General features: G+C 40.1%; 1 protein-coding gene across 4 annotated transcripts in view; it reads right to left on the reverse strand.

The window, feature by feature from the left end:
• Positions 1-1,894: 1,894 nt before the first annotated feature.
• LOC108103484 (inactive dipeptidyl peptidase 10) overlaps positions 1,895-24,615 on the reverse strand; it is an 81,255-nt gene continuing 58,534 nt past the window's right edge. For 3 of the 4 annotated variants that reach the window (XM_017208990.2, XM_041819223.1, XM_017208991.2), the window contains 8 exons: positions 5,479-5,692; positions 5,326-5,420; positions 5,180-5,265; positions 4,524-5,096; positions 3,309-4,466; positions 3,049-3,243; positions 2,831-2,991; positions 1,895-2,771 (listed from right to left, as the gene is read on the reverse strand). In XM_017208990.2, coding sequence (XP_017064479.1) covers positions 2,425-2,771; positions 2,831-2,991; positions 3,049-3,243; positions 3,309-4,466; positions 4,524-5,096; positions 5,180-5,265; positions 5,326-5,420; positions 5,479-5,692 — 2,829 coding nt within the window. In that variant the 3' untranslated portion in view covers positions 1,895-2,424. Of the gene's footprint in view, positions 2,772-2,830; positions 2,992-3,048; positions 3,244-3,308; positions 4,467-4,523; positions 5,097-5,179; positions 5,266-5,325; positions 5,421-5,478; positions 5,693-13,984; positions 14,121-17,197; positions 17,474-24,615 lie in introns of those variants that run through there. The other variant, XM_017208989.2, reaches the window with a different exon arrangement.

Raw genomic sequence — 24,615 nt, forward strand, 5'->3', positions numbered from 1 at the left:
TGGATTTAGCGTTTTTCTTCCTTTCCGTTAATGTTAATGGTAAAAAAATCTAAAAAAAAATGTTTAGCCATTTTTTTTGGTTCTCGCTAAAGCACACCTTTCCCCCCAAATATATATATATATATACATATACTATATATATATTTCAGATCCAATTTGATCGATATAGGGGGCTTTGCAAGCCTGGGACTTGTCTTTAGTGTGGCACAACAGCTTCTTTATCCACTCTCAATATATATTTAGATTAAAAATTAGGTTTTGTTGTTGGATGCTCTAGACACCTGGAATACCCTGTATCCACAGCAGTAAACGTCGAATGGATATGAAGTTTAAAGCTTTTGCACACCGAAAGTCGGGGATAGGTATAGGATTACGGTTTAGATTTCGATTCAGGATTAGGATTTGGATTCTTGGATCTATCTAAGCGATTTTATTGGAGTACAGGGTATTTTATAGTCGCCTACTCTCGACTATCACAAACATTCAAGGGGCAAAAAGCTGTGGGTTTCGGTTTCATTACCTTTTACTCAAACTACTTGCAAACTTGTTGGCTATTTAAAAGGTATTTCCCTCCAGCTCTTCTCTTTGGACATGAGTTATTTTTTTGTTTTTAATAAGTTTCGATCTTTTGTTTCGTTTGCGCTGCCATTTTCTCTCTTTTCCGTTTAAAATTTAATCGTTAATATATACAAAAAAAATAACGTTCAGTCAATTATAACTATATATGTATGTTTATACACATCGAAACGAACACGTAAAGAAACAACAATGAGGCCTAAACAAATTACATACAAATGACATACACATATCGCGCTGTATGGCTGTTTGGTTTGCCTTTAGCAATTAGGTTTATCCCCTACATTTGTATCCTTACGTCAAGGACATCGACATTTCACCGCCTCGTCAACAACCCCCTCGCACCATCATTTTGGTTAATTATTTAATACACATATGTTAATAATCAGTCGCATAAATGAATCACCTTGCTTTGGTTTTTTGTGTTTTCTTATTCGATTTATCATTCACACGCGATTCTCGCCGGCAAATCAGGCTATCCAAATCATATTAACCTAAAATTATATAGTCGAATCGCTCCGACTTTTCATATTTTCGATTGGTACTCGTGGTTTGGTTGAATTTCCTTTTGAATTGCCTTTTTGATTTGCTTTGTTGTGAAAAACCCTTAGCCACTCATAGCGACTGTTGCGGGATCAACGAGTACCGACTATAAAAATACCTATTAAAAGCGCAGTACTGACTTTGGCCTCTACACTGAGAACTATCCTTTTAGCTAATATGTGTTATTTTAATATAAAAACTCCTGAAATTATATGAACAACATTAAGCCTACATAAATCATTTTGATCCTAGCTCTTACTTTTTGAAAAAAGCAAATCTGTTACTAAAGTTTTTTAATTAATTTTCACCAACGGAAAATATGCTTGAACCAAATCATCATTAATTCGTTTATTATTGGAAACTTTGCTATTTTGATTCCTGATTTTTCTAAATATTATTATTTCATAATTTTCCAATTCAATGTTCTGTCAGTACTGGTCCTAATAAGCTTAACCCATAAATGCCATTGGAGAATCAACACTTTCACACAAACAGACCTCATTCTATTTTCACTTTCGTTTAAAAGTATCAGAAATAAATGGAAGTAACTAAAGAATTTAATTACATAAATATGAATTCTTTTAAAATTTGAAATGGGTTGAATCTGAATAAAATTAATATAGAAACGAAAATGCAAATTGAAATCAAAATGGAAAATTCCTGTCCTTGATTTTTATGAAGTTCCCTATTAAATATTTTCTGTTAAATTTAAAGATAAATAATAAAAGATGAAAGGATAAAACTGGATTGTAAAAACATAATATCTAGTTTTGAAAAATATATAAAAATAATATATAAAAATATAAAAAATCAAATTACCTTTTCTTTATAAATATAAACAAAATATAAAAGACATCCGCGAAGACTCCCGTTGAAAGTGAAAAAGAAGGATGGATCTGTCCGCCTGGGACAACATACACACACACACTGGACACACACAGGACGACTCCCAGATGGATTCCTCTAGTGCTGGAGAATGCGCGACTTTTGGGCTAGCACGGCCTCCGACTGGTGGAGCCGTCGCTTGCTGCTGTAGTTGCACAATTTGCCGGCGACCTTGCTTAGAGTGGTGGCCGTGGAGGAGGTGATTAGGTCTAGGGCCTGCAGCCGGTTGTCCAGTTCGTCGAGCGCCGACAGTGAGGCGGTCGTCGTGGTGGCCGTTAGCAGGGTGGACAGATTGCTGCCGGCGGAATCGCCAGATGAATCCGTATCCGCATCCGGATTCGGTTTGGCGGGACCGATGTCGATGTCGCTGAGCTGATTGGCCAGCGGATCCTCGTCGTAAGGATCGTAGGGGGGTCTTAATTATTGCTTGAACACGAACAGACCCGTGGGGTCCCACTCGTTGTCGTCGACGGGGCCGAAGCACTCATCGAAATACCATTCCATTGTCTTGTAGACATGGCTCAATGATCTGGCAATGGCATGGTCTTCATCCGGATAAACCTGATGCCGGAACTTAACCTGCTGCTCCACAAGAGCACGAACTAGCATCAATGTGTGCTCTTGGTGCACCAATGTGTCGGCGGTGCCGTGCATCAGCATCAGGTTGCGGCCCTTGATGTTGCCCGCCTTCATCGTGAGATCCGCCTCCTGGAGAGCTCGCAAATAGTCACCCTTCAAGGGTATATAGCGCTCCGTGAAGAAGGAATCTGCACAAAGAAAAGTCCATTAGTTTCCCATTTAAATTACTAAGTGAATTTCAACTCACAGTGGAATCCAAAGTTGACAATTGGATTGATGGCCACCGCACACTGAAGCACCTGTTGGGAGTCATCGATGAGCATCATGGAGGAAGCATAGCCACCGTAACCCCAGCCAAAGGCGCATATCCTCAGAGGATCGATGAATTTCAGGTTATCCCGCAAGTATCTATGGATCATATGACATTAGATTGGCTATCCCTCAGATGGTATATAAATCCCTTACGTTAGGACTCCCAGTTGATCCTCCACCTCGACAGTGCCCAATTTACCATGGACCTGGGTGCGAAGCAGCTCACCCTGGAAGCCACTGCCACGGCCATCGATCTGGGCCACTATAAAGCTGCGCTGGCTGGCCAAATACCAGTTCCAGTCCACATGGAAGCGCTCTGTTACCAATTGCGATCCTGGCGAGGCGTCACTGTAGGTTGGACAAAATAAATAAAGATCACCAGGTACTCAAAAATAATAATAATAACAACTTACACATGGAGAACCAATGGAAAGGCGACGTCCTCCTCCTCTCGCATTCCGGGTGGCAGGAAGAGTCGCACCTGGGCGTGGAATCCATGACGGATTTCCACGCTGAAAGTGCGTGATTGTGGAACGGCGAGCTGCGATAACCGATGGCGCAGAACATCGCCGGCATTCAGGACATAGATCTTGTCATTACTGGCCGTCTCCACGAGGTAAACACTCGGCGCCTCCGGACCCAGACATTCCTGCACATAGTAGCTATAGTCCTGGCTGAACTGCACCCGATTGTACAGACAATTCTTTGGAATATCATAGAGGCAATCGTCTGGCTCCAAGCGAGCCACAATATCCTCCCATCGATCGCCTCTCTGCGAGATCCTGGCCCGGTGAAGCCTGTACGTCGACTCTGTATTATCGCATGTCAGGCACGTGGGCGATGTCGAGGTTATATATGTCCTATTCGATTCCGTAACATTAAGTTTTAGATTGATCTTGTACAGATGCCTTTCGCCTGGTCTCTTCTCCGGCGCAGCCATAAAGTACACAATCTCATGCGGTTCATCCCAGCCGACAATTTCGGTTACCTCAAATCTGCCCATAGTCAGAGGAACGGGCCGTCGGTCCAGCGAGGATATGAAGACCACATGACGATAGTGCCCGTGCTCACCATCCCGGACTGGCAAACGTTTCAACAGATAGCCACCATTGCTGATCTCATGCGTCTGTCCATCTGTTATGTTCAAATTCTGACTTTCCGGCTGAAGTTCCTCCGGATTCTGGAAGCCCTTGGCCAACTGTTTCTGCACCTGATTGCGGGCCGAGAAGATGGGTCGCTCGGCTGGCAAAACCCAGCCATCATTGATGGTCACCTCCGTGTGCACTGCCTGGCAATGGAAATGTGGAGCTCGGCAGAGAACTGTGGTGGCCTTGGTCTGTTCCCGGTTGGTCACCGTCACCGAAAGGTCACTGGCCGAGGCCCAGGTCAAGCCACCTACATAACTACCATTGGACAGTTCCCCGGGCAGTTTGATTTGCGTGGGAAATATGTACTTGATCACCGAGAGATTGACCACATTCACCGTCACATTTGGATTGCGGGAACCGGTCTTTGGATAGCGTTGACTCATCACTGCCGGATACTTGATATCGTCACCCATCCAGGTGTATCTGAAGATAGGAAGGATTAATACAAGAATACCTAAACCCATTACAGTTTCCACTCACTTGTACTCGTTGACCTCGCTGTCATTGTAGCTGAGGAAGGCCAAATAGAGTCCATCCGGCGAGAACTCCATGCTGCTCTTCCGGCTCTCCAGTTCCGGCACATTTTCATACGTCCAATCGGGCACCCCATTAAAGACCACGCCTCCTGAGGATTCACCGTCTGGTGATTCAGATCCGGACCCCGATTGAGTTATCCGGCAGACGAGTTCCCCCTGCACTTTCGGCTTGTAGTAGATGTCGTTGTGATGCACAAAGGCGATGGCTTGGTTCAGGGTATAACCACTGGCCTTGCCATTTGAATTTGGGGCTGCGGAGCCCGAGGATCCCGCTGAACCTGGTCCATTAGCCGCTCCGGCCAGGCTGTTTAGGATTATGCTGCCACTGGGCAGGGGAGCCATTGTGGTAGTACTGGCACCATTGGCACCATTGGAACCACCGGGTGGTGGTGCACCTAGCGGTGGTGGCGGATTCACTGGTGCCCACACCACATGCTGAAGACGTGGCGCCTCCGCTATATTTTCCGTTGGTCCCAGCGGAAATGTGTTGGCTGTCTGCACTTCGTATACGTGATGTCTGTCCAATAGCAGATAATAAAGATAAAGTTAAAGTTAGAATCAAGTTAGGTAACTGTCTTAAGAACATAGAATGGAACCCACCTTGAGCCCTCGGCATTGGAGTCCGACTGCAAGAGTACGTATTTCTGGTCAGGAGCCACAAGAAATGATTCCGCATTCAATTGGCGCTGAAATATATCCATCAATTAAACTTAAATACATATTTTAAATCCATTAACTAAACTTACAAATGTTGAGTTGGTCATAAGAATGCGTGTGGTGAGATCGGCCATATTGAGAATGGAAAGGCCGCCCGTTGGATCTCGATAAATGAGCTCACGACCTGTAAAAAATATTAAAGATTAAAAAGGATTATGGTAAATGATGATCAAAATCCTCACCATTGCTCCAGGTGCCGTTGAATGGCTTCCATTGGAGGCTCCTGCCCAGAATGTCGCTGGGCAGCATTCGGCGACCACGGATCCGCAGGCCCTCATCCTCCGGTGACAGCAGGAAGATCGAGAATATGATCAGGCTGAAGACGGCGGCAATAACCAGCAGGGCAATGAAGATTCCACGCCAGTTTCGGCGCTCCGGAGAAATAGCCACCAGTTCCTGTAAAATACAAAATATTTCTTTAAGTACCATGAAAAACTTAAGACCAGAAAAGACGTTAGTTGATGTCCAAAATAATGGAGCGGATGGGTTTTACATTTAACAAAATTGTTGAATTTTTTTAAATTTTAATAAAAGAAAATATTTAATTTTTTGAATTTTAACGGTTTTTTTAAATCAGTGATAGTTTGAATAACAACGGAAAATTTGAAGATCAACGGCAAAATTCGAAAGTTAACAGAAATGTAAGTTAACATGAATTCAACGGCCAATTTGAATGTTAACGGCTATGTTAATATGAATTTCAATGTTAACTGCATATTCTGTTATCTCAATGTTAAGCCAAATTTTTTTTGCGTTCCAGGGTATAAATAATTCCCAACAAGTTCTCGTCCAAATGTAGCTACCTAGACTCTGCGGACCACCAAAAATTCAGTCAAGTCATTACAATGTGAGTGTGTTTGTGTTAGTAAGGTGCCTGCAAGTGATCTGGATGACGTGGCGATGGTATCCCATCATAATGGTGGTACCTCATGGACCCCAGGAGGAAGCAGTGCATCATGGAATTTTTCGGAAGTCCATATTTGAGACTTTTGATGACTTGGATGCTGGATATATATGACGATGACTGCTTCACCACAACTGCACTTCCGCAAACCGGAAATCAAGGTAAGTGGCAAACTTTTCTATATTTTACTGCATGAGCCGAGGGGCATATAAGACCAATAATCGACAGTTTTTGCGATGGCTTGCACGCCGTTAATGCAATGTGGTTAGATGTGGTTAAGAATAAGTTAAGTTAAGTTTAGTTAAGTTTGCCCGGCTGTGGTAAATGCCAGTCCCAGTCGTCATTTTTGCGGAACATGGATAAAAATTAAAAATTTTAGGTGTGAATGGAGTTTTGTTAGAAATTTAAAACCCAATCCAATGAGGAATGCCATTCGAGATTCGGATAATTATTGACTGAGTTATCGGCATAATACTGTTATTCTGAGGGAGCAATCGGCATAAACTAAATTTCGAATTTTCGATAAGGGGTAACCATTATCAATTTTTGCAAAAAATTCACAAAAGTTAAGAAATTTAGCTGTGAGTGCAGTTTTGTTGGAAATTTAATTATGAATTCAACGAGGTATGACATTTCGTATTTGGACCAATATTTCTATTGCTGTAAAATATCAATTATTTTTTGGCGAAAAACGAAAGAACGACTTTTTTTTGATAGTTTTTTAACCCCTTTCGATATCCCTTAGAATCAGCCTCATCCTACATATACTTTTAATTTATATTTATAATATATATTCTATAAATTTAAATGCACTGGCAAGTTGGAAAATCATTTTATTCCATTCAAGGCAAACTCATAAAAATATTTCTGGCTTTTCACTCCTTTTTCTTATTCCATATTTCATATTGGCCATTTGGCCATTTGGCCCTTTAATTGGTTAATTGCATTAGGCTGCGCCTTGTTTTCCGACCCCCTTCGTTTTAATTAAACTAATGGTCTGGCATTGAGTATTTCTCAAATTGTGGATGTAGAGGGAGTAGTTTGAGGATTTGTCAGGAAAGCGTTAGGGCGATGGTTCAGGTTGGAAATATATTGGCCTTATTAAATAGTATTGATCAGTTTACTCTGCCTTTTTCCATACTTTATGTCTTAGACCTAATTAATTCAAATTAAGAATAAACCTGCTTAAATGCTAAACTATTTGAATGCACTTTACATGTGGGTCACACACCCAAGTCGCCCACCTAATCTCCTGCCTCCACTCAATTTCCACTTAGTCAGGTCTCGGATTTCTTATCGAAGGACTAGGAGCTTGCAGCTTGGAGCTCAGAGCTCAGAGCATTTGGATATGGTTGTGGTTCGAGTTGCCATTCGTTTTCCCTTTCGCATTTGGCAAATTCGATTCCGGCCGTAGTCCCCGAAGTGGTTTACATTCGCAATCAATGGCATTGCTTGTGATGAAATTGAATTAAAAATTGATATGCGCTTGGCTGTGGCAATGTGTGAATGGAAATGGGAAATGGAAAATGCTAAATGAAAGCAGAGTACAGAAAACAGAAAACAGAAAAGAGGATTTCCCGGCTGACGTCTGAGGGCGAAAGTGCTAATTGAAATTAGTTGTCCGGACTTGCAGAGCAACAAATAAAATTCATTTCGTCAAGGAGAAAGTTTTGGCCAAAAAAAGGAGAAAGACCAGAGATCACTGCACTATTTTTTATAGCCAGTCTTTATTTTTTTTCTCTTTCTTTTTTGCTGTGGGTAGTTAAATCCACTTTGGGTCTTAAAAACTGCCATCTGAGTTGATTTTCCGTTGACGAGCCATCAAAAAGTTTTGAAGCTTTTTACGAATTCGGTATAGTTTTACTGTTTTTATGGCCGCTATTAAATTCCATCAGATTTAACTCGATTTTGCGTTGTTCCTCAGCTTTATGACCGACCTAATGGATATCATCCTTGAGTTAATAAATAAGGGGGATATATATAATTTATGTGGACTTTAAATTAGGTCAATAGCATGCAGCCAATTTATTAAATTTGTGCAAGGATTTATGCCAATAATCAGTAATTAATGTGCATACGATTTATGGAAATATTTTCGTGACATTTATTATTTAATTTGCATAAGTGGAGTGCCTTTCCTCTGACAGATATTAATGATTGAATCACAAAACTAAAAAGAACCCAATGAGTTTTTACCATGACCTGTTTAATTATCTGTAAAATACAAAGGCCCATCATAAATAATTTGATTACCTAGAAATATTTAATTTCCTTTTTAGTGCAATTAATCAAACTTTTCAGCAAACATCAGGCCAACAATTCCAAATTAAACAAAAGCTGCCGAAGGGCTAAAGTTAAATTTCGCATGTGAACAAGTTTTCCGGAAACACGAGAAGTTCAAACACTGGCGAAAACTGGCAAATTAATTGCAAAAGTGGGAACAGGATACGGAAATGGAAATGGAAAACTCAGGGAAAACCGCAGACAAAAGTCCCTCTCTTTCTCTCCTGCTGTACAAAACGGTACAACATCAATTTATGGCCACAAAAAGGGAGAGACAATGGCAAATTGTCTGGCATTTGATGGCGGCCCAATTGTCCTTCGTCCTGCGGCCTCTTTTTATTGCCATTGGACACTGGCACTGCCACTGCCATGTGGCCGGGCCGTTGATGTTCCTTCATTAGCTATTAATGCTAGCCTGGACATAAAAAGGTGTGACAATTGTCGGTGCCAACAATGGGAGTGGACCGAAAATGTAAGGACCTCTTGATGGCACTCGACTGGCAGGATACCTTCCAACAAGCCTCTCAAATGTAGTTTAAACAATTGAATTTTATTCGAGAAGACTTGAAGTTTGTTGTCGATGATTTTAGAAACACTCTTGGGTGTTTAGAAAATGTCTTTAAAATGTTTTAAGTTGTTTAAATTCTGATAGCAAAGAGAAAGTTGTAGAAGCTATCCGATACTTTTTATGACTTGGATTTAAATTTTGGCATTTAGTATGCCTGAATCAATGTTTTCTTTTGGCTTTCCTCTTGCTTATTGCTAATATACCCGAAGGCCTGGCACACGGGGCGTATACGTGGCTAAGAGTGTACGCATAATTTATGTGCAAATGACTGGAGTTGTTGGCGGCTTTTCTTGTTGTTCTTGGCCCGTTGCCGTCGTTGTCAGAACGGTTCTTTGTTGTTGGTCCTTGGGCAGGACGCCAAATGCAGGCGCTTTGTGAATGCGTTCACAGCTCATTAAATGCCCATTGGTGGAAAGTGCGGAGATGGGTACGCCTCATCCGGCTGTATTATCGATTGCGAGCGTTGCATTTGCATTTGCATTTCGTATTCCGTATTCTGGATTCCGGATTCGGGTTTCCGGTTCCCTCTGTTCCCCTGTTCACTGTTATCCGGATTCGGGCTGCGGCCACCGTGTCTTTTCCCGTAATTTTCTGTGATTACATCTCGACTTGTCTTTCGATTGTTCGATGCTCGCCCCTCGCCGAATGCACCGAGAAAATTAATTATGAAAAAGTCATCTTTTACATTAATAGATGCCTGAATGATTAACTTCCGATTTGCAGTTCTAATAAAAATTAGTCACAAAATCTTTCTTGGCTGTCAAACTTTTTAAGTTAATAACAAAGCAGTTTCGGAACAAAATAGCAAAGCATTTAAACTTTGAACTAAATTTTAATGAGACTTTAACTATCTGGTTACCAGTTGCAAAAACAGAATTTCTGCCTTTGTGCTGGGGTGCAAAAAGAAAAACAGCAGAGGAAAACCTTTCTGCTATTTTCAATGGGGTTTGTTTGTTTGTTTTTTCTTTTTTTTTTTTTTTTTGCTCCATTAAACTGCAACCAAAGCCGACAGCTGACAAAGCCATGTTCAAATCGGATGGGTTGGTTTTGTGGGCTGAACTGGGTTTGGTTCTGACTCGGGTTTGGGTTTGGGTTTGGGTTAGGATGCATCTTTTATGGTCTGCCACTCCACAGAGAAGATGCCACTGACAAGTGCATATGCTTGAGGAGGATACTTTGTTATTGTTGATTCTACCTACACGTTGCTGTTTGCGTTTGTGTTTGTGTTTGCCTTTGCGGTCGGACCACAAAGGTTTGTTTTCCACCTATCCTTGTGTCCGTATCCACCGTAAACCTGGCTGGCCATGATTGCATTTTCCGACTTGGTCTGCAGTTGATAACTCACTTGCCAGGATTATGGCACACCACCGCCCACCACCACCCCGAAAAAAAAGCTAACATCCTGCTCAAACTATTTCATTTTCCTATGGCAAATAATTACCCAGCACAAAGGATGTTCAATCAACAACAGAAACAATGATGAAAAACGATGATGGTGTGGAAAAAGAAAGGGAAACCACTCCAATGGAAAAATATATTATATATGAAACTTGAATGTTAGTTTTTTTTAGTTTTCAACAAAAAGCCATGAAAAGTTTTGAACTTCCATTTAAAAAATATTACTTTTTCTATTACTAAAACTTAATTTACAAAAAACTTAACTTAAAACTTAATATTCAATATGTAGAAGCATCAAAATTAGAACTTGTAAAGATTAAACTGCAACTATCATCCCATTTTGAAGAGTTGCATAAAAGGCGCTTGTGTCCTTGTTCAAAAATTCATGTGTGAGACATTGTGGCGGTTTTCCCAGCTGCATTTTATGGCCCACCATAAACATTTTCCCCTGAACCAATGAAAATTACAAAGAGCCATGAGAATGCTGCAACATTTGGGGGTGGCAACTTTAATTCACGGCCTGGCTATCCGTGCGGTAAGTCGTCAAGTATTTAATTGGATTTCCTCAGGCTGGCCCTCCACCCTCAAAAAAAAAACAATGATGAATATATGTGACGACTATTTGGAATTACTACCGTTTCCCTTTTCAGGCTGCTGCTGGCCGGCGATAAGATTGGTGCCCGCTTGTCAAAGAACGAATAATTATAAAGCCATCCGTCGAACACTGCCCCAGTAAGTAGGCTATATAAATGCCATAAATCATTTTCACACACACTCGTCTTAGGCTCCTTAATTATCTCTCACTTAAGTGATTAATGTCTATATATTTGATTGAAATTTGTATTGGCCCATTTGCAGTACTGCTCTTTGGTTAACTCAGCACAGATATTTGCCAGGCAAACCCTTTAGACCAATTATCCCTTTGGGCTGCTTGAAATTACTTATCTACTTATTTACTTCAAAATGCATTGTCTCCTCCTGCTCCTGCTCCTCCTCCTTCTCGAGGGCTTAAATGTTCGCACTCAATCTTAATATTAATCGACTTTTAAGGCGAACGAGCACCGAACAACAAGTATCCTTGAGCCGGCGTGTTGATCCATACTTTTCGGCTGTCAGCGCTCAACTAACTGTCGGCTTTTAATTAGAAATTGCACAGGAAAAACAAGACAAAAAAAAAAAAGGAAAGTTATAGCACCGAGCCTAAAGAAGAGGAAGAATAGGCGCAAATATTACGCAAACCAGTGGATATATAGAAAACGTTAGAGGTGGCGGGATATCGGGGTGAATAAAGACAGGAAAGCATTCCAAAATGGGTCCCGTGAGGAATGGCGGAAAAAAATCATTTGCAACATTGAAGGCAGAAGCGGAGAATGTTACGGAATGTTACACGGCAAACAAAAATGTTAGGAAGTTAAACAAAGATTTAATATATGTATACTAAGAAGTATATATAATCTTAAATTCAGATTTATCTCTGTTCAATATAACACTTTTATTGATAAACTTGAATGTACCATAAAATGGATATAGAAAATTTCAAGATTAGGGATATATTTTTACCAGTTTACTGGCAAAATAAGGAGTGATAGAGAAAGGTACACAAAGTTTTTACTGCCCACACAAACACACCAACACACATACACACTTCCATGGAGCGCAAAACTTATGTCATTATGATGGACTTTGGGTCCGTTTGGCCCATTTATATGGTGACCATCACCACCCAGTCGTGGCCCACATTGCCCTCATGCGTGGCTGACAATTATTAATGAAAGGGTGAAAAACTGTACCCATCCAATTGCCAGAGTTTATCCTTATCGCCATATCCTTTTGCCCCGGCATGCAAAATTTATTGTCTACTTTTATTTATTGATCCAAGTTTCCCCAGGCCCAGCCTTTCACTTTGGCCATCGCCAAACGCCTTATCGTGGCCACAAATTGCAGCAAAACTTCAGGAGAAAGTTTTTTGGGTAAAACTTCGTCTTCGCATCGTTTGATTTTGTTGAGGAAAAACATATGCCAACGAAATTGAAGAGATTTTCTTAATAGCCAATACTCTTAGGGAGTTTAAGTGTATCATTAAAAACATTTCCCCATAAATAACTCATTATTTGCCAATTTGAATCAAACTCGGCAATGCCTGCCAACGAATTATATTCAAATTTTCACAGTCCTGTCACATTTCTTAAATGGGGATAATTAAAAGCGAATCAGGGGCAAGCCTTAACCCCTTTAAACACCGCCCCCCCCCTATACAACCGTAATCAGCTTCGGGAAAACATTTGCCCCCTCATTTGTCGCCAGCCGAAAAGTTTTTGTCAGCTTAAAACGAGTTTGACAACTGGGAAAAGGGAGTAGGAGAAGGCAGTGAATCAGTGAAACAAATTAAATTTTCGACAAGGCCTGATTTGAGGGGGGGGACTGCTCAATTATTTGCTCAGCGCTATAAATTTTATTTGTATTTTATTTTATTAATTTATGTCCGCTACTTCCGACTCAAAAAGAAACAGAAACAGAAACAGAAAAAATAATAAGTAAGGTAATAAAGGGCAGGAAATCGACGTTACGGACCACTTATTTATGGCTAAAGATTTGCCGGAAAATTGAGGAGATGGAAAGGGAATGGGGAAAGGAAAGGAAAGGAAAGGCGGCTGCTTTTGATGGCATTGCCGCAGGACTTTTGATATGGCAATCGATATGGCAAATCGAGTTTGTGTTTTATTTATGGCCAGGACCCCCGAAATAATGAAATGCCAATCGAAACTCTGGCCCACTCAATTACCCGCTCTTCCTACGACTCTCTTAAAAAAACTCGAGTGTATAATTTGGAAATTTATAAACTGTGAAATCTGTGGGTGGCCTTCGTTTCTGTTTCTGTTTCTGTTTCAGTTTTATTTTATTTATGAATTTTGCAAACAGAAAAAGGGATCAAGGACGAAGGACTCCCATATCTGCGGCGCGTCTGAAAGCAATTAAATGAGCCTAGAAAAAGGAAGCCACTTAATCCCAACCATTCGTGTCTAGGTCCTCCAGTCCTCACCATTTCCCACTGCTCTCGAACACAAAAGACAAAGGCATTTGCATACTTAATTAACTTGGCTAAAATATTCCAAGACCGTGAAACACTTTGGTGTCGAGTGGAGCTTCAGATATACTCGTATATATATATATATGTGGCAGAGCCAATTTGATTTCAGATATGCTGATCTTAAATGGAATTAAATTTAAATTGCATTCTCATGTTCAAAGATATCTTATTGCAATGGCAGAACTCAGTCTTCTTTCTAACAATAAAGCAGAGAATATCTATAATTTTATAAACTTCTTGACTTGACATTTTAAAAATCAATAGCCATCTGTTAAAAGTGCAATCAGTTATTGAAATTGCTTTCCTTCGACACATATCTTCTGATCAATTAGGCTATAAATATGTCACAATTAATCAAATAATATATTATTTGAAAGCTATAAATGTATGTGGGACATCTCAATATCAAGAGGCTTTCTTTAGGTTGGTAACTCTTCCTTCTCTCACCTCATCTTTGGGCACCAAAGTCACCTTCTTGATGGTCGGAGCACTGTTGTTAACAACGACCGTTTCCCGTTTTAGCGATGGTCTTTTTAGGGCCGAGTGTGGCTTTTGTATCTCGACCATGATGAAGCTGCTGCTGCTGTCGGTTATTATCACACGAATTATGGACCAGTCAAGAAATGAGATGAGATGAAGCCAAGAGATGAGATGGCAATGAGATGGCTTATTAGTTTGACGGTGGAAAGTTGCTCAGCCCCTGAGAATTGGCCAAACTGTTGCCACTTCTTGGACATAAAAAAAGATCCCACGCCTTTTGGCCATGAATTCTGTTAGACCCACAGCTTCCTTTTAGCTGCTGCTGCTGTTGTTGTTGTTGCTGCTTTTGCGCTCTTGTCAAGTCAAATGGCTCATTAATCAAATAAAAACGGTCATTATGGGCATGCATTAGGGTTACACGGTAAGAAAATGTGTGCCTAGTTTTGTAATAATAAATATTTTAAAACAAACTTTCAGGTTTTATGATTAATTTGTAATTTGAAAGAAGAAATGTTGGAGAAGTTAAAGGAATATCAAATAAGAACCTTTTTCAAATGATATCCTTTCAGCTTTTCCAATTCTTTGATTTTCCTAAAAACTTAAAATCTTTTTTCTAACTGCCTGGCCTTGCCGAATCTTCCTGCCTTGACTTTTGGCCACACATACGCCATGTTCTGGCGCTGGGCATTATCTAAATTAGAGATGTGCGTCGTAAAGATTTTCCCCACACCCAAGACCTTTCCCGCCTAATGCCGTTCTTTGTGTGCCTATGTCTGTGCATGGCTTTTAATGAGCTGTTTATGCAATCATCAGGCACAAAACCTTGGCGGCTTTTTGGGCAATAAATTCGGGGGCCCTTCCTCCACCCGCCGCTGGCAAATCCCTGAAAGAAATTTGCATAATCGCGACGATGTCAAGCGACTTAACCTGAACGCGTCCGCATAATGCGACCGCCGTCATGATTATAATGATGTGCTATCCCGTAACTTTAAGCTGTTGATTCAATTTGCCGGCAGTGTTTGGTGCCAGATAAACGACTTAGTCGCCGAATGCCAAAAAGAAAGAGGAGAACTCCTTCTCCGACCAAACGAATTGAATTACTGGTGCTGCCGCACATGTGAAGAGGAGGGAAGTGGAGGGGGGGGACGGGAAATCTTTGCAGAAAGTATTAGCATAAAACGGGGAAAACTTTAAGAGCGCCAGCTGTTTGGTAAGAAAACTTGGTCGACCATGGGAAAAACTTGTGCCACACTTGCAATTTGCATATTGTTCGGCAATGGTAAGGCGGTCAAGTGGGCAACTAAGCAACTGAGGGAGGAAGCCTATGCAAATGTTTGGGACGGCGTACAACGTTGCGTATGATTGATGTGGCTGGTCAGTTGCTTACAAAGGTCCATTCCACCGATTTCTTCGCCTTTCTTCTTCCTTTTACTTCCCTTTTTTTGTTTTTATTTTTTGTTTTTTGGGGGCAATCAATTTGGTTTCTATGGCTCTCAATTTAAACCCTTCCTGCGATGGCCTTGAACAATCTTGTTGAATTTTCAGCAACTTACTTTATGCATGGGTATGGGGAGCTGTGTGTGTGTGTGTGTGGAAAAACAGGAAACTATTTGGCCAAAAAGTCGGCTGGGCCCCCCTACTCTTAGTAAGCCAACGAAAGTTTCCGCTTGTAAAATAAGAAAATATAATTTTTGGCAAGTATTCTTCAGCGGAAATTCGGGCAGGTCGGCAAGTTGCTAAAAGTTAAATACTTGCAATGAAGGATTCAAATATTTCCCAATTATTTCTACAAGTTTTCGTTTTGGGGAGCTACTTTAAGGTGTTCTCTGGCAATAAAATTACAGAGAAATATTATCAGTTTATTAAATATTTTTCATAATACTTCTAGATCAAGTTAATACCCCAAAAAAGAACATCCTAAAGCTCTTTTCCTCGCTTCAAAATGCCTTGTAAAATTGAGATAATAGCCCGAACCTCGCATTATCCTTAAAGCCCATCTGTCTGCCGTATCAGTGGCCAATCTCTGGTGCTCTGCACCAACCAAAGCACTGGCATATATCAATGCCAAACACACACTTCTACCGACAGGATCTGAAGCTGTGTGCAAACAGAGAACATGGCCAAAAGGAGAGCTGCCAGCGGGCCAAGATGGGCCAAGGGGAAGAAGAAAGAAAAAAAGAACGAAAGACAGAAAGACAGAAAGAAAGACGGCAATGGCAGCAAAATATACAGCTCTCGGCTTTAGGTTGGGCAAACTTTTTGTCTTCTGTGGGCCAAGATGGGATGCATAAACAGGGCTAGCACATAGGTTGTTTCTATAATATACTATATATAATGTGATATATATATATATATATATACGATACAGAACTATATATAGTGCAGAGGGTATGCATTATAAACAGCTGCTGCATGCTGACGATATGAGCACGGACATTGACACACTTTGCCCAGTTAGTCAGCTGTTTGTTTGCATTCTGCTCGCCATTCACCAGGAAATTAAAAATGTCCTCATGGATTTATGTGGCTGGCATGCACACATGCTTAGATGCACTGGAAATTATTATTTGCAACTAATTAAGTATTGGTTTTTTCTTTGTTGGTGGTAAAGGTAGTCGAAAAATAAGCACTTATTTATGCAAATATTATGGCTAACAATATAAACTAATGGGAAGGCCATCTATTTTCTTTAACATTTTGATTTCAGTCGGATTATCTCTATAAAAATAGCTTTATTAGGTTGTCTATTTTGACTAAGAATACAGCTCATAAACCTAATTTGATGAAACAAAGTTTAAGGCAGGCTCTTCTTAAGAGATTCTACGACTACCTTTGATCTACCTCTTCTTATCTCCCTATAGCTTATCTATCTTTCACCATACTTTTCCCACAAATCACACACTTTTTCCCACAGTGCACTTTTTAATGGTTATTCATTTGTTGGCTTTCTTGTTCATTCCTCTCCCCTTTCTGTGTCGATTGTTTTGCTTTCATTGAGTAAGTAAACCAGAGTAGGATGATTCGGAGGAGGGGGGCTAAATGGCATAACAAACACACATGCAAAAACACACACACACACAACTACAACCGCAGCAGCAGCAGCAACAACAACAGCTGTTCTATATTTTTTTTGTTATCCTTTATATTTTTTTTTGAGCAACTTTACCCAGCTTTTCCCACCTTTAATGGATGATTTCTTGTCACAACTTGTTTTCTGTGTGCCTTTTTTTTTTTTTTTTTTCGCTGGTCGTGTTCTTTGAGTTGATTACATTTTCCTCGGCTACACTGTGCGAAATAATGGGCCACCAAAAATAACAAACAAATAATAATAACAACAACAATAGAGAGAGAGAGAGTCGAAGTGAGCGTCTGTGTGTGAGAAGGAGTAGAGCGGGACGAACGCGAGAGAGAGCGAACGCTTCCGTGCGGAAGTCAAACGACGACTAAAAGTGAAAATGAAACTGAATGCCAAAAACTCAATGGCGGAGCGAAACAAACGGTAAATTCTGTCCGCCATTTCTCTGCTGCGTCTGCGTGTGTGTGTACTGTGTCCTGTGTGAGTTGAAGGAGTTCACCGAGTCGGTATGCTTTGGTGTGCGTAAATGGGGCCGGGCGTCCATCCGCCTTTGTTGTTATTGTTTACGTTTTACCAACACGGACACAGACACACACACACACACACACACACACACACACACACTGCCATAGTATTTGGGCGCCAAAAGATATTGCCCCCGAAAATCAGCTGATCGAACGGGAAAAGCTTTCATTGTCCTAGCTAAACTTGGTCCGAAAATGTATATAGCTTTTCCGTGCGACGTTTAGCCAAGACGCAAGTTTTAGTGGGTTTTCTAACGAATTTTGGATTATATTTGCATTAGAAAGCGGTCTATGAATGTCTTTCACAGATTTTCTTTTGAGAAAAAAATCATATGATTAAAAATCATATCATTTATACGTGTCACTGGGATTTTAAGCAAGATTATTTAAACTGATTTTGTGTAGGTCTTAAATTTTATACTTTAACTTGTGATAAAAACTAAGAAAATGTAAAATAATAAAAAGCTAAAGTTACCCTCCGTTTAAATAATGTTGACAGCTTTTTATTCACTCAAAAGCAACTTTCTTTAAGCCACTTCATTGAAAAGAAAACCCTTAAAAGCTAACGAAACGAAAAGTTAAATCCCGAAAAAGCCATGCTTGCTGGACTCCTTCCGCTTGGAAGCTTTGGCAAGTCACAAAAGTCCTGCAAATAGCAATGGTTCTTAGCAAAGCTATTTAAGCCTTTTGCCGATAAAGTTTTAGACTCCCAAAAAACGAAGCTTTCGTAATCTAAACTACCAAAAACTTTTGATAAAGCCGTGGACTTTAAGCCACTAAATCCACGCGCTGGAGCAAGCTTTTAACAGTTTTTTTGGTTTATCCTTTCGTTTTTGAATATTACGCCGAAGAAGAAGTTTTGACCGCAGAGAAATTAATGCTGTACAGGATGTAAGGGATGTGAATGTCCTTACTGCTGAAGTGGAAAATTGAAGGCGGTTGGCGGATAGCGGAGGGTTGGTTGCTTGGTTGGTTGGTCATTGGTTTGTGTGGCTAAAACTGCTTGCGCAGCGCCTGCTGACTTGAGTACTTTTCAATCCTGCCGCATATGTCAAATGCAGGACTCGAAAACCGCACACACATACACGCCCACACAGAGGGAAAACCGCAAGGACAGAATCCGCTGACAGGAGCTGGATAATAGGAACGGGACTTAGCTGGCAGAACCCATCCAGTCAGGCATGAAGTAAAGCCATCCAGAACACATAAACCAATCCAATTCGGTCTCACCTCAATCGACTGTCAGTCCCAAGAACTCGATTAACATTTATTTTCCTCTTTGCACGTCTATTTTTTCTGGTTTTTCCAGGTTCTTCTTCTTTTTTTTGTTGCCTTGTCGTCGCATTGGCGTGGAAATGTTGCAAAATTAATGCGATATCCGATGCGATTACAGAGATGTGACAACAACACGATGAAAAGCCCCGAGAATAAACACCGTCTGTACTACACTGAACAGAAACAAGAAATGGGAGAGCTACAGGCAAGTGTTACGGCCACTTGAAGTCGGTTTGGCTCAAAGTTGATTTACAATAATCGCCATCGACAAGCGAAATGGCAACAAATAACAGATGTAACTGCCAAAGCTGTTGGCCATAAACACCAGCTGCCAAACAGGGTGAACCGCAGCAAGGCAAAGTCTTTAATCTATGAATATGAAAGCAAAAGGTCTAAGGAAGGTCCTTGTTCTGCGAAATACGAAATACTATTATTAATATTAAATAATATTTTATTTAATATGTAACTTATTATTCAAATTATTATTGTACTAACCAAAGGGCAAACGAACCACCCGCTTCTTCTGTTGGTGGCAGGTGTTTCTCTTTTCGGGTCTATGTGAAAAACACAGAAGCCGAGGAGGGGGAAAAGCGGAAAAGCAGACACAAAAAGATGGCGAGCGTTGAAGTGAGAGATATAAAGATTCTGTTGACCAACTCTCAAGAGCATATTTATATTTATCGATGGCAACACGCACACAGCCGCAGACGCAGCCGCAACCACCTATGCATATATGAATGGGGATATGCACAGACGGGGTCAGGATAATAGTGCTTGAGCTTAATCTTGTAGGTAATATTATCTATAAATTTGAATTTAAATATGAAAACTTTATTCAGTATCTTGCCATGACCTCAAACCACGTTCCATTTTCATTCTTAAAACCCTGATAAGACCACTATTACTTTGAGCACGACTGTATATTGAATCGGATGTATGGGATGTGGAATAAAAGACGCCTTGGAGGGCCTGCAGCTGGGATAGGGGTTTATTAAAAATGTATGCCGTAAAAATTGCGTTTTCATATTGTTGAAAATGCCCCTGAATATTTACACGCTTTTCCTCGCCTTTGTATGTGCGTGTGCGTGTGTGTGTGTGTGTGTGTGTGTGTGCGGTGCTCGTAAACAGGAAACGGAAATCAGCATGCAGGCACACGCAGCAGCAGCAACAATAACAACACCATTGGGGTGGAGAAAATCAACATCAGCAGTTGTTGGATTATTGTTTTTCCGAGGCACTCACATTGCTGCGGTTGCTTGTGGCAAACATGTTTAATAACCGCACGACCACAGAGCCGCGTTTTTGACCCTCAACTCAGCCCCTCAGCCCCCTACTTTCCCCGAAAATAGCCAAAAACTGGTAAAACTAGCCAAATCAACGCACTAGTCGGGAGAAAGGGGTAAAAACGGGAGAGGGGTTGGGATTGTTTTCCACAATGAGAGGCTGTGGCAATGCAAATATTGTTATGCAGATGTAGATTGACTGCTATCGCCTATGTTATGCATAAATACATGCGCATGTTTATGGATAAACAGTAAACAACAAGTTCCAAAGTGGCCAAGAAGCCATAGATGGTTTATGGCCCGACCTCGTGTGGGTTCAATGAGAAGTCTTGCAAGAACGTAAATCAAATTTAAAAGTGATTCAGAACTCTTGGCTATAAACATGTGCCCATCATTTGCATTTCATGTTTAACCAGTCATCAAAATGCAATTTACATCTTTCGATGTTTAATAGGAAGTTATCCTATTTAGTGACATTAATTATTCACAAATTTAAACCTAATCAAAGCCAAAACTAATTTACATTTGAATTTTGATTTGTACTTATGGAATTATAATTAAATTCCTTTTCATCTGCAAACTGTTAACCGACGAATGCAAATTCTTATATTTTTAAAGTCTTTTTGGTTAGAAATTTCTGTTTTCCGACTACAGAATAAATTTCACTTAATTTTCTGGGTTAGTTTCCCTTTTATTATAAAACTAAACCCAAACAAAAATGTTTGCTTTTGTATTTATGGAATTAAATGCTTTGTTTTTGGCAGTTTTTAGCAGTTTTTAGCGATAACAAAAAGCGCATAAAAAGTGCAGATATTTATTTGGCAATTTAATGGGGATTTTAAAACAATCGTTATTCGGGTGGCTTCGGTTTTTGGCCATTATCGAATGCAGTTGGCCATCAAAGAGGAATTCAATTTAGTTAGGGGGCGGTTAGAGGAAAACTGAATTTTCGCAGAGCGCTGGAAAATGGCTAAAGTTTGTTGCAACTAAAATTAAATTAATGCCACATTGCTATGCGCATAGAAAATGTGGCCAAAAAGAGGCAATAAAATAAGGACAACAACAATGGGGCTTAACAGGGAGCAGAAAATGAGAAAACGAGAGGGAGAGAGAGCGGTATAGAAAAAGCGAAAGAGACAGGCAGACAGCCAAGTTAATTTATGTTCGAGTCCTTGCTGTCTTATGCCTTATGCTAAGCCCCAACTTTGGAGAGAGTGTTTTCTAAATATCATGTAAATACAAGTGCCAATACAAGCACACCCTCACTCAAACACAAACACACACACACACAGATACACAGCAAGAGAAAATACACACACACACACGTTGCCGGCTTTGTCTTTGTGTGGGTGAGCAGAAAAAAAAAGTTTTGCCACCTGCGTTTTTTCATTTACATGAGTAAGTTTCCACATTAAGCACAGGGAAAATGAAAAGAAAAACCAGGCCTTCCCCCTATTTGCCATCCACCTCGCCATTTCCCCCCTTGCAAAGTTAAAGTTAAACTCAACAAACATTTTTTACTGCTGCTGCTGCTGCTGCTTCTGCAAAAAAACAAGATGAAAAAATGAAAATTTAAAACGCCTGTCTGGGCAAATCCATTTCAATTTCTGTTTAATCAGCGTTAATTGTGCGTTAAATTTATAATCGAATATTTGACAATAATTAAATGAAATGCTGAGCACACACACACACACATTTATACACATAAACACACACTCATATGCATAATTAAATAAGAGTCGGAACATAAATTGAATTTATATTTGTATTTGTATTAAATATTAAACCGAATATCTGCATTCTTTTTGGCCAATTTCAATTCGAGTGAAATCAAATGGAATTTCTTGATGACTTAACTCAGTCGGTTTGGAGCAGGAAAATGTGGATGGAAGATTCCCTGAATAGTCTCTGACTTATAATGCACTGAGAAGAATGACAAGTCAGGAAAAGTGGTTAAGTTTGAGAGTTTCTTTAAGTCTATAGCAGTTTTGTAGGAACTTCCATAAGTACTTATCTTTCCTAAAAGATCTTCTATTAATCTATATTTTTTTTTTTATAATTTATCATTTGAAAAATTCTATAATTTAATTTTGAGTGCATCTACCAGAAACCAGAAAGTTAAGCACATTTCTTCTGCTCGTTTGGCGAATGTGAAACCAAAGTTAAATAAATAAGCGGCAGTTGATTAGGCAGCTCCAAAGGAGGTGGTTCACGGAGGCGTGGCAGGGGGATAACCTACTCCTCCACCCCTATAAACCTGTCCCAGCAGCTGAGCTCAGCATGCGTGAGTTGCCTGCGGCTGGAATTGAGGTGAAGAGGAGCACCATCCCTTTGCCCGCGCCGCCCGCAAATTTCTGCCTCCGGCCAACGCCTTATTAACTTAACACAAATGCCGGTAACTGGATAACAGGGGTGCCACCGTGAGGTGGTGGTAGCTGGGTGTGTGTGGTAATTTGGGAATGGGGATTTCAGGAGGACTTTCTGCTTGTGGCACCTGTAACATCTTGCAAGACGCAGCTGGCTGCGCACTTGAATAATAAGCATCTATTTATCGGCCTAGACAGTTACCAGATCCTTGCCTCTTTTCCCCCAGATACTCTCAGAGATACTCATTTTGCCCCGTTTCCTATTCGTTGGTTATTAAGGGAATATTGGGCTAGGGATGTTGTTAGAAGATATTTCGAAAAATCATCAAAGAAAGCATAGAGGTAAGTCCTAGAACTCAGAATCTTAAATATATTCTATAAATAAATATGTATACTGAAACCCTTTTAGTCGGGAATTGCTAATGAAAAAGAACTCATACATTTTTGCTCAATAAAATGGCACTTAAAATTGCGCATACGCCATGTATGCCAACGAAAATTATGTTCAACTCTTTGTAAATAAAATGTGTCAAAACTATTTATAAGCATCCAACTTTCTCTTTTTTTTTTAACCAACCCGCAAGCATTACGTTCAATTTGGATTCTGTCAACTGTGGCTATGTGTGTGTGTGTGTGGGTGTGTAATAAAATGTGTCAACATTGCGTATACGTAATGAACTTTGAAACTTTGTGGTTTACTGAGCATTAAAAGCATTTTCCAAACAATTTATATACGAGTGAAGGGAAAGTAATGCCCTCCTCCATTACAGTTTAAAGACTAACTTTAGCTAGTTTTAGTTACTAGTTCAATTTTAGTTCTTACAGTTTTCAGGCTTTAAATTTGCTAAAAGTAACTAATAAATCCGTAGTCGCCTTGATTAGTATATTAAATTCGACTTTGGGATATTAAAAGGTCATAATTCAGCTGTCATAACCTTTAATAAGTATCATTAGGTCGAAATATCTTGATGTTTATTTCATTTTCTTGGGTTCTGTAGTCTGCGTCTGCCATTGAAGGGACTTTAATCTATAATTTATTATAATTTTCATTATTATTATTCTTCTGATTGCTGTTATTGTTGTTGCTGTTCTTGGTCCTTGGCAGTTTAACGGGAATTTAATTTGCCATCTCCCGACAAATTTTCCGATGGCATCGTTAGCGCTGTGCTTATTTGTTTTCCTCCCGAAAAATCACATTCTCTGTCTTCTTTTTTTCATTTTCATTTTCCATACAAACCAAAATTCGCAAGAGGAATTGTGGAAAGTTTTCGCAGATTGTCGAGTGCCACTAATTGTCTATAAGCGGGGGCGTGCTATATGCATATATGAATTAAAAGATATATATATATATATTTGTATATATCCTGGACCATATTCACCCACAAATATACGCTTCTCTGGGGACTTGAATGCCACAAACACACACACATGGCGCCATTTGAATGAGGTTTTAAATGTTTGCCGACTTTGTGGCCATAAAAACAAGGAGCAGAGGAGCGGAGGAGCGAAGGAGTGGAAGAGCAGAACGTGGGCATTAGTGTTTGCTTGTGCGGCCATTATGCAGCCGAACCAAATGCGCTGCACAATTTAATTGAGTTTTCACAGATTGTTTTTGGGTTTGAGTCCTTACATTTGGCATACTGGTGCCGAAATTTCCCCGGGGAAAAGCCGCTATCCATCATTGTCTGGCATTGATTCGAAATCTGTTGCCTTGGCTCGACGAACACGAAAAAGCAGCTTTGATAAATGGCCTTTCCTCGGAAAATTGGTCAAAAAAAAAAAACCAGAACGGATTGAAAAGATTTTTAACAAGAGTTCCATAGTGCTCATCGAAGGAAGAGTCGTGTCTTTTTTTGTGTATTTTCTTTGAAATTTGTGTTTTGGGCTATTTTTGGGTTTCTTACTTGGAAAGAGAGAGTTAGGTAGGGAAATTTAAGTTTCTGAAGAGTTACTACAAAATAACCATTTAAAAAGACTTGCAATGAGAATCAAGCAAACATTGCATTTCAAGTGTATAAAAAGTAATCCTACTCGGCAATTCACTTTGCCCATTTAACCCCCACTTTTCCAGCCC

Source organism: Drosophila eugracilis, unplaced genomic scaffold, assembly GCF_018153835.1.
Source record: "Drosophila eugracilis isolate 14026-0451.02 unplaced genomic scaffold, ASM1815383v1 contig_496, whole genome shotgun sequence".
Lineage (NCBI taxonomy): Eukaryota > Metazoa > Arthropoda > Insecta > Diptera > Drosophilidae > Drosophila > Drosophila eugracilis.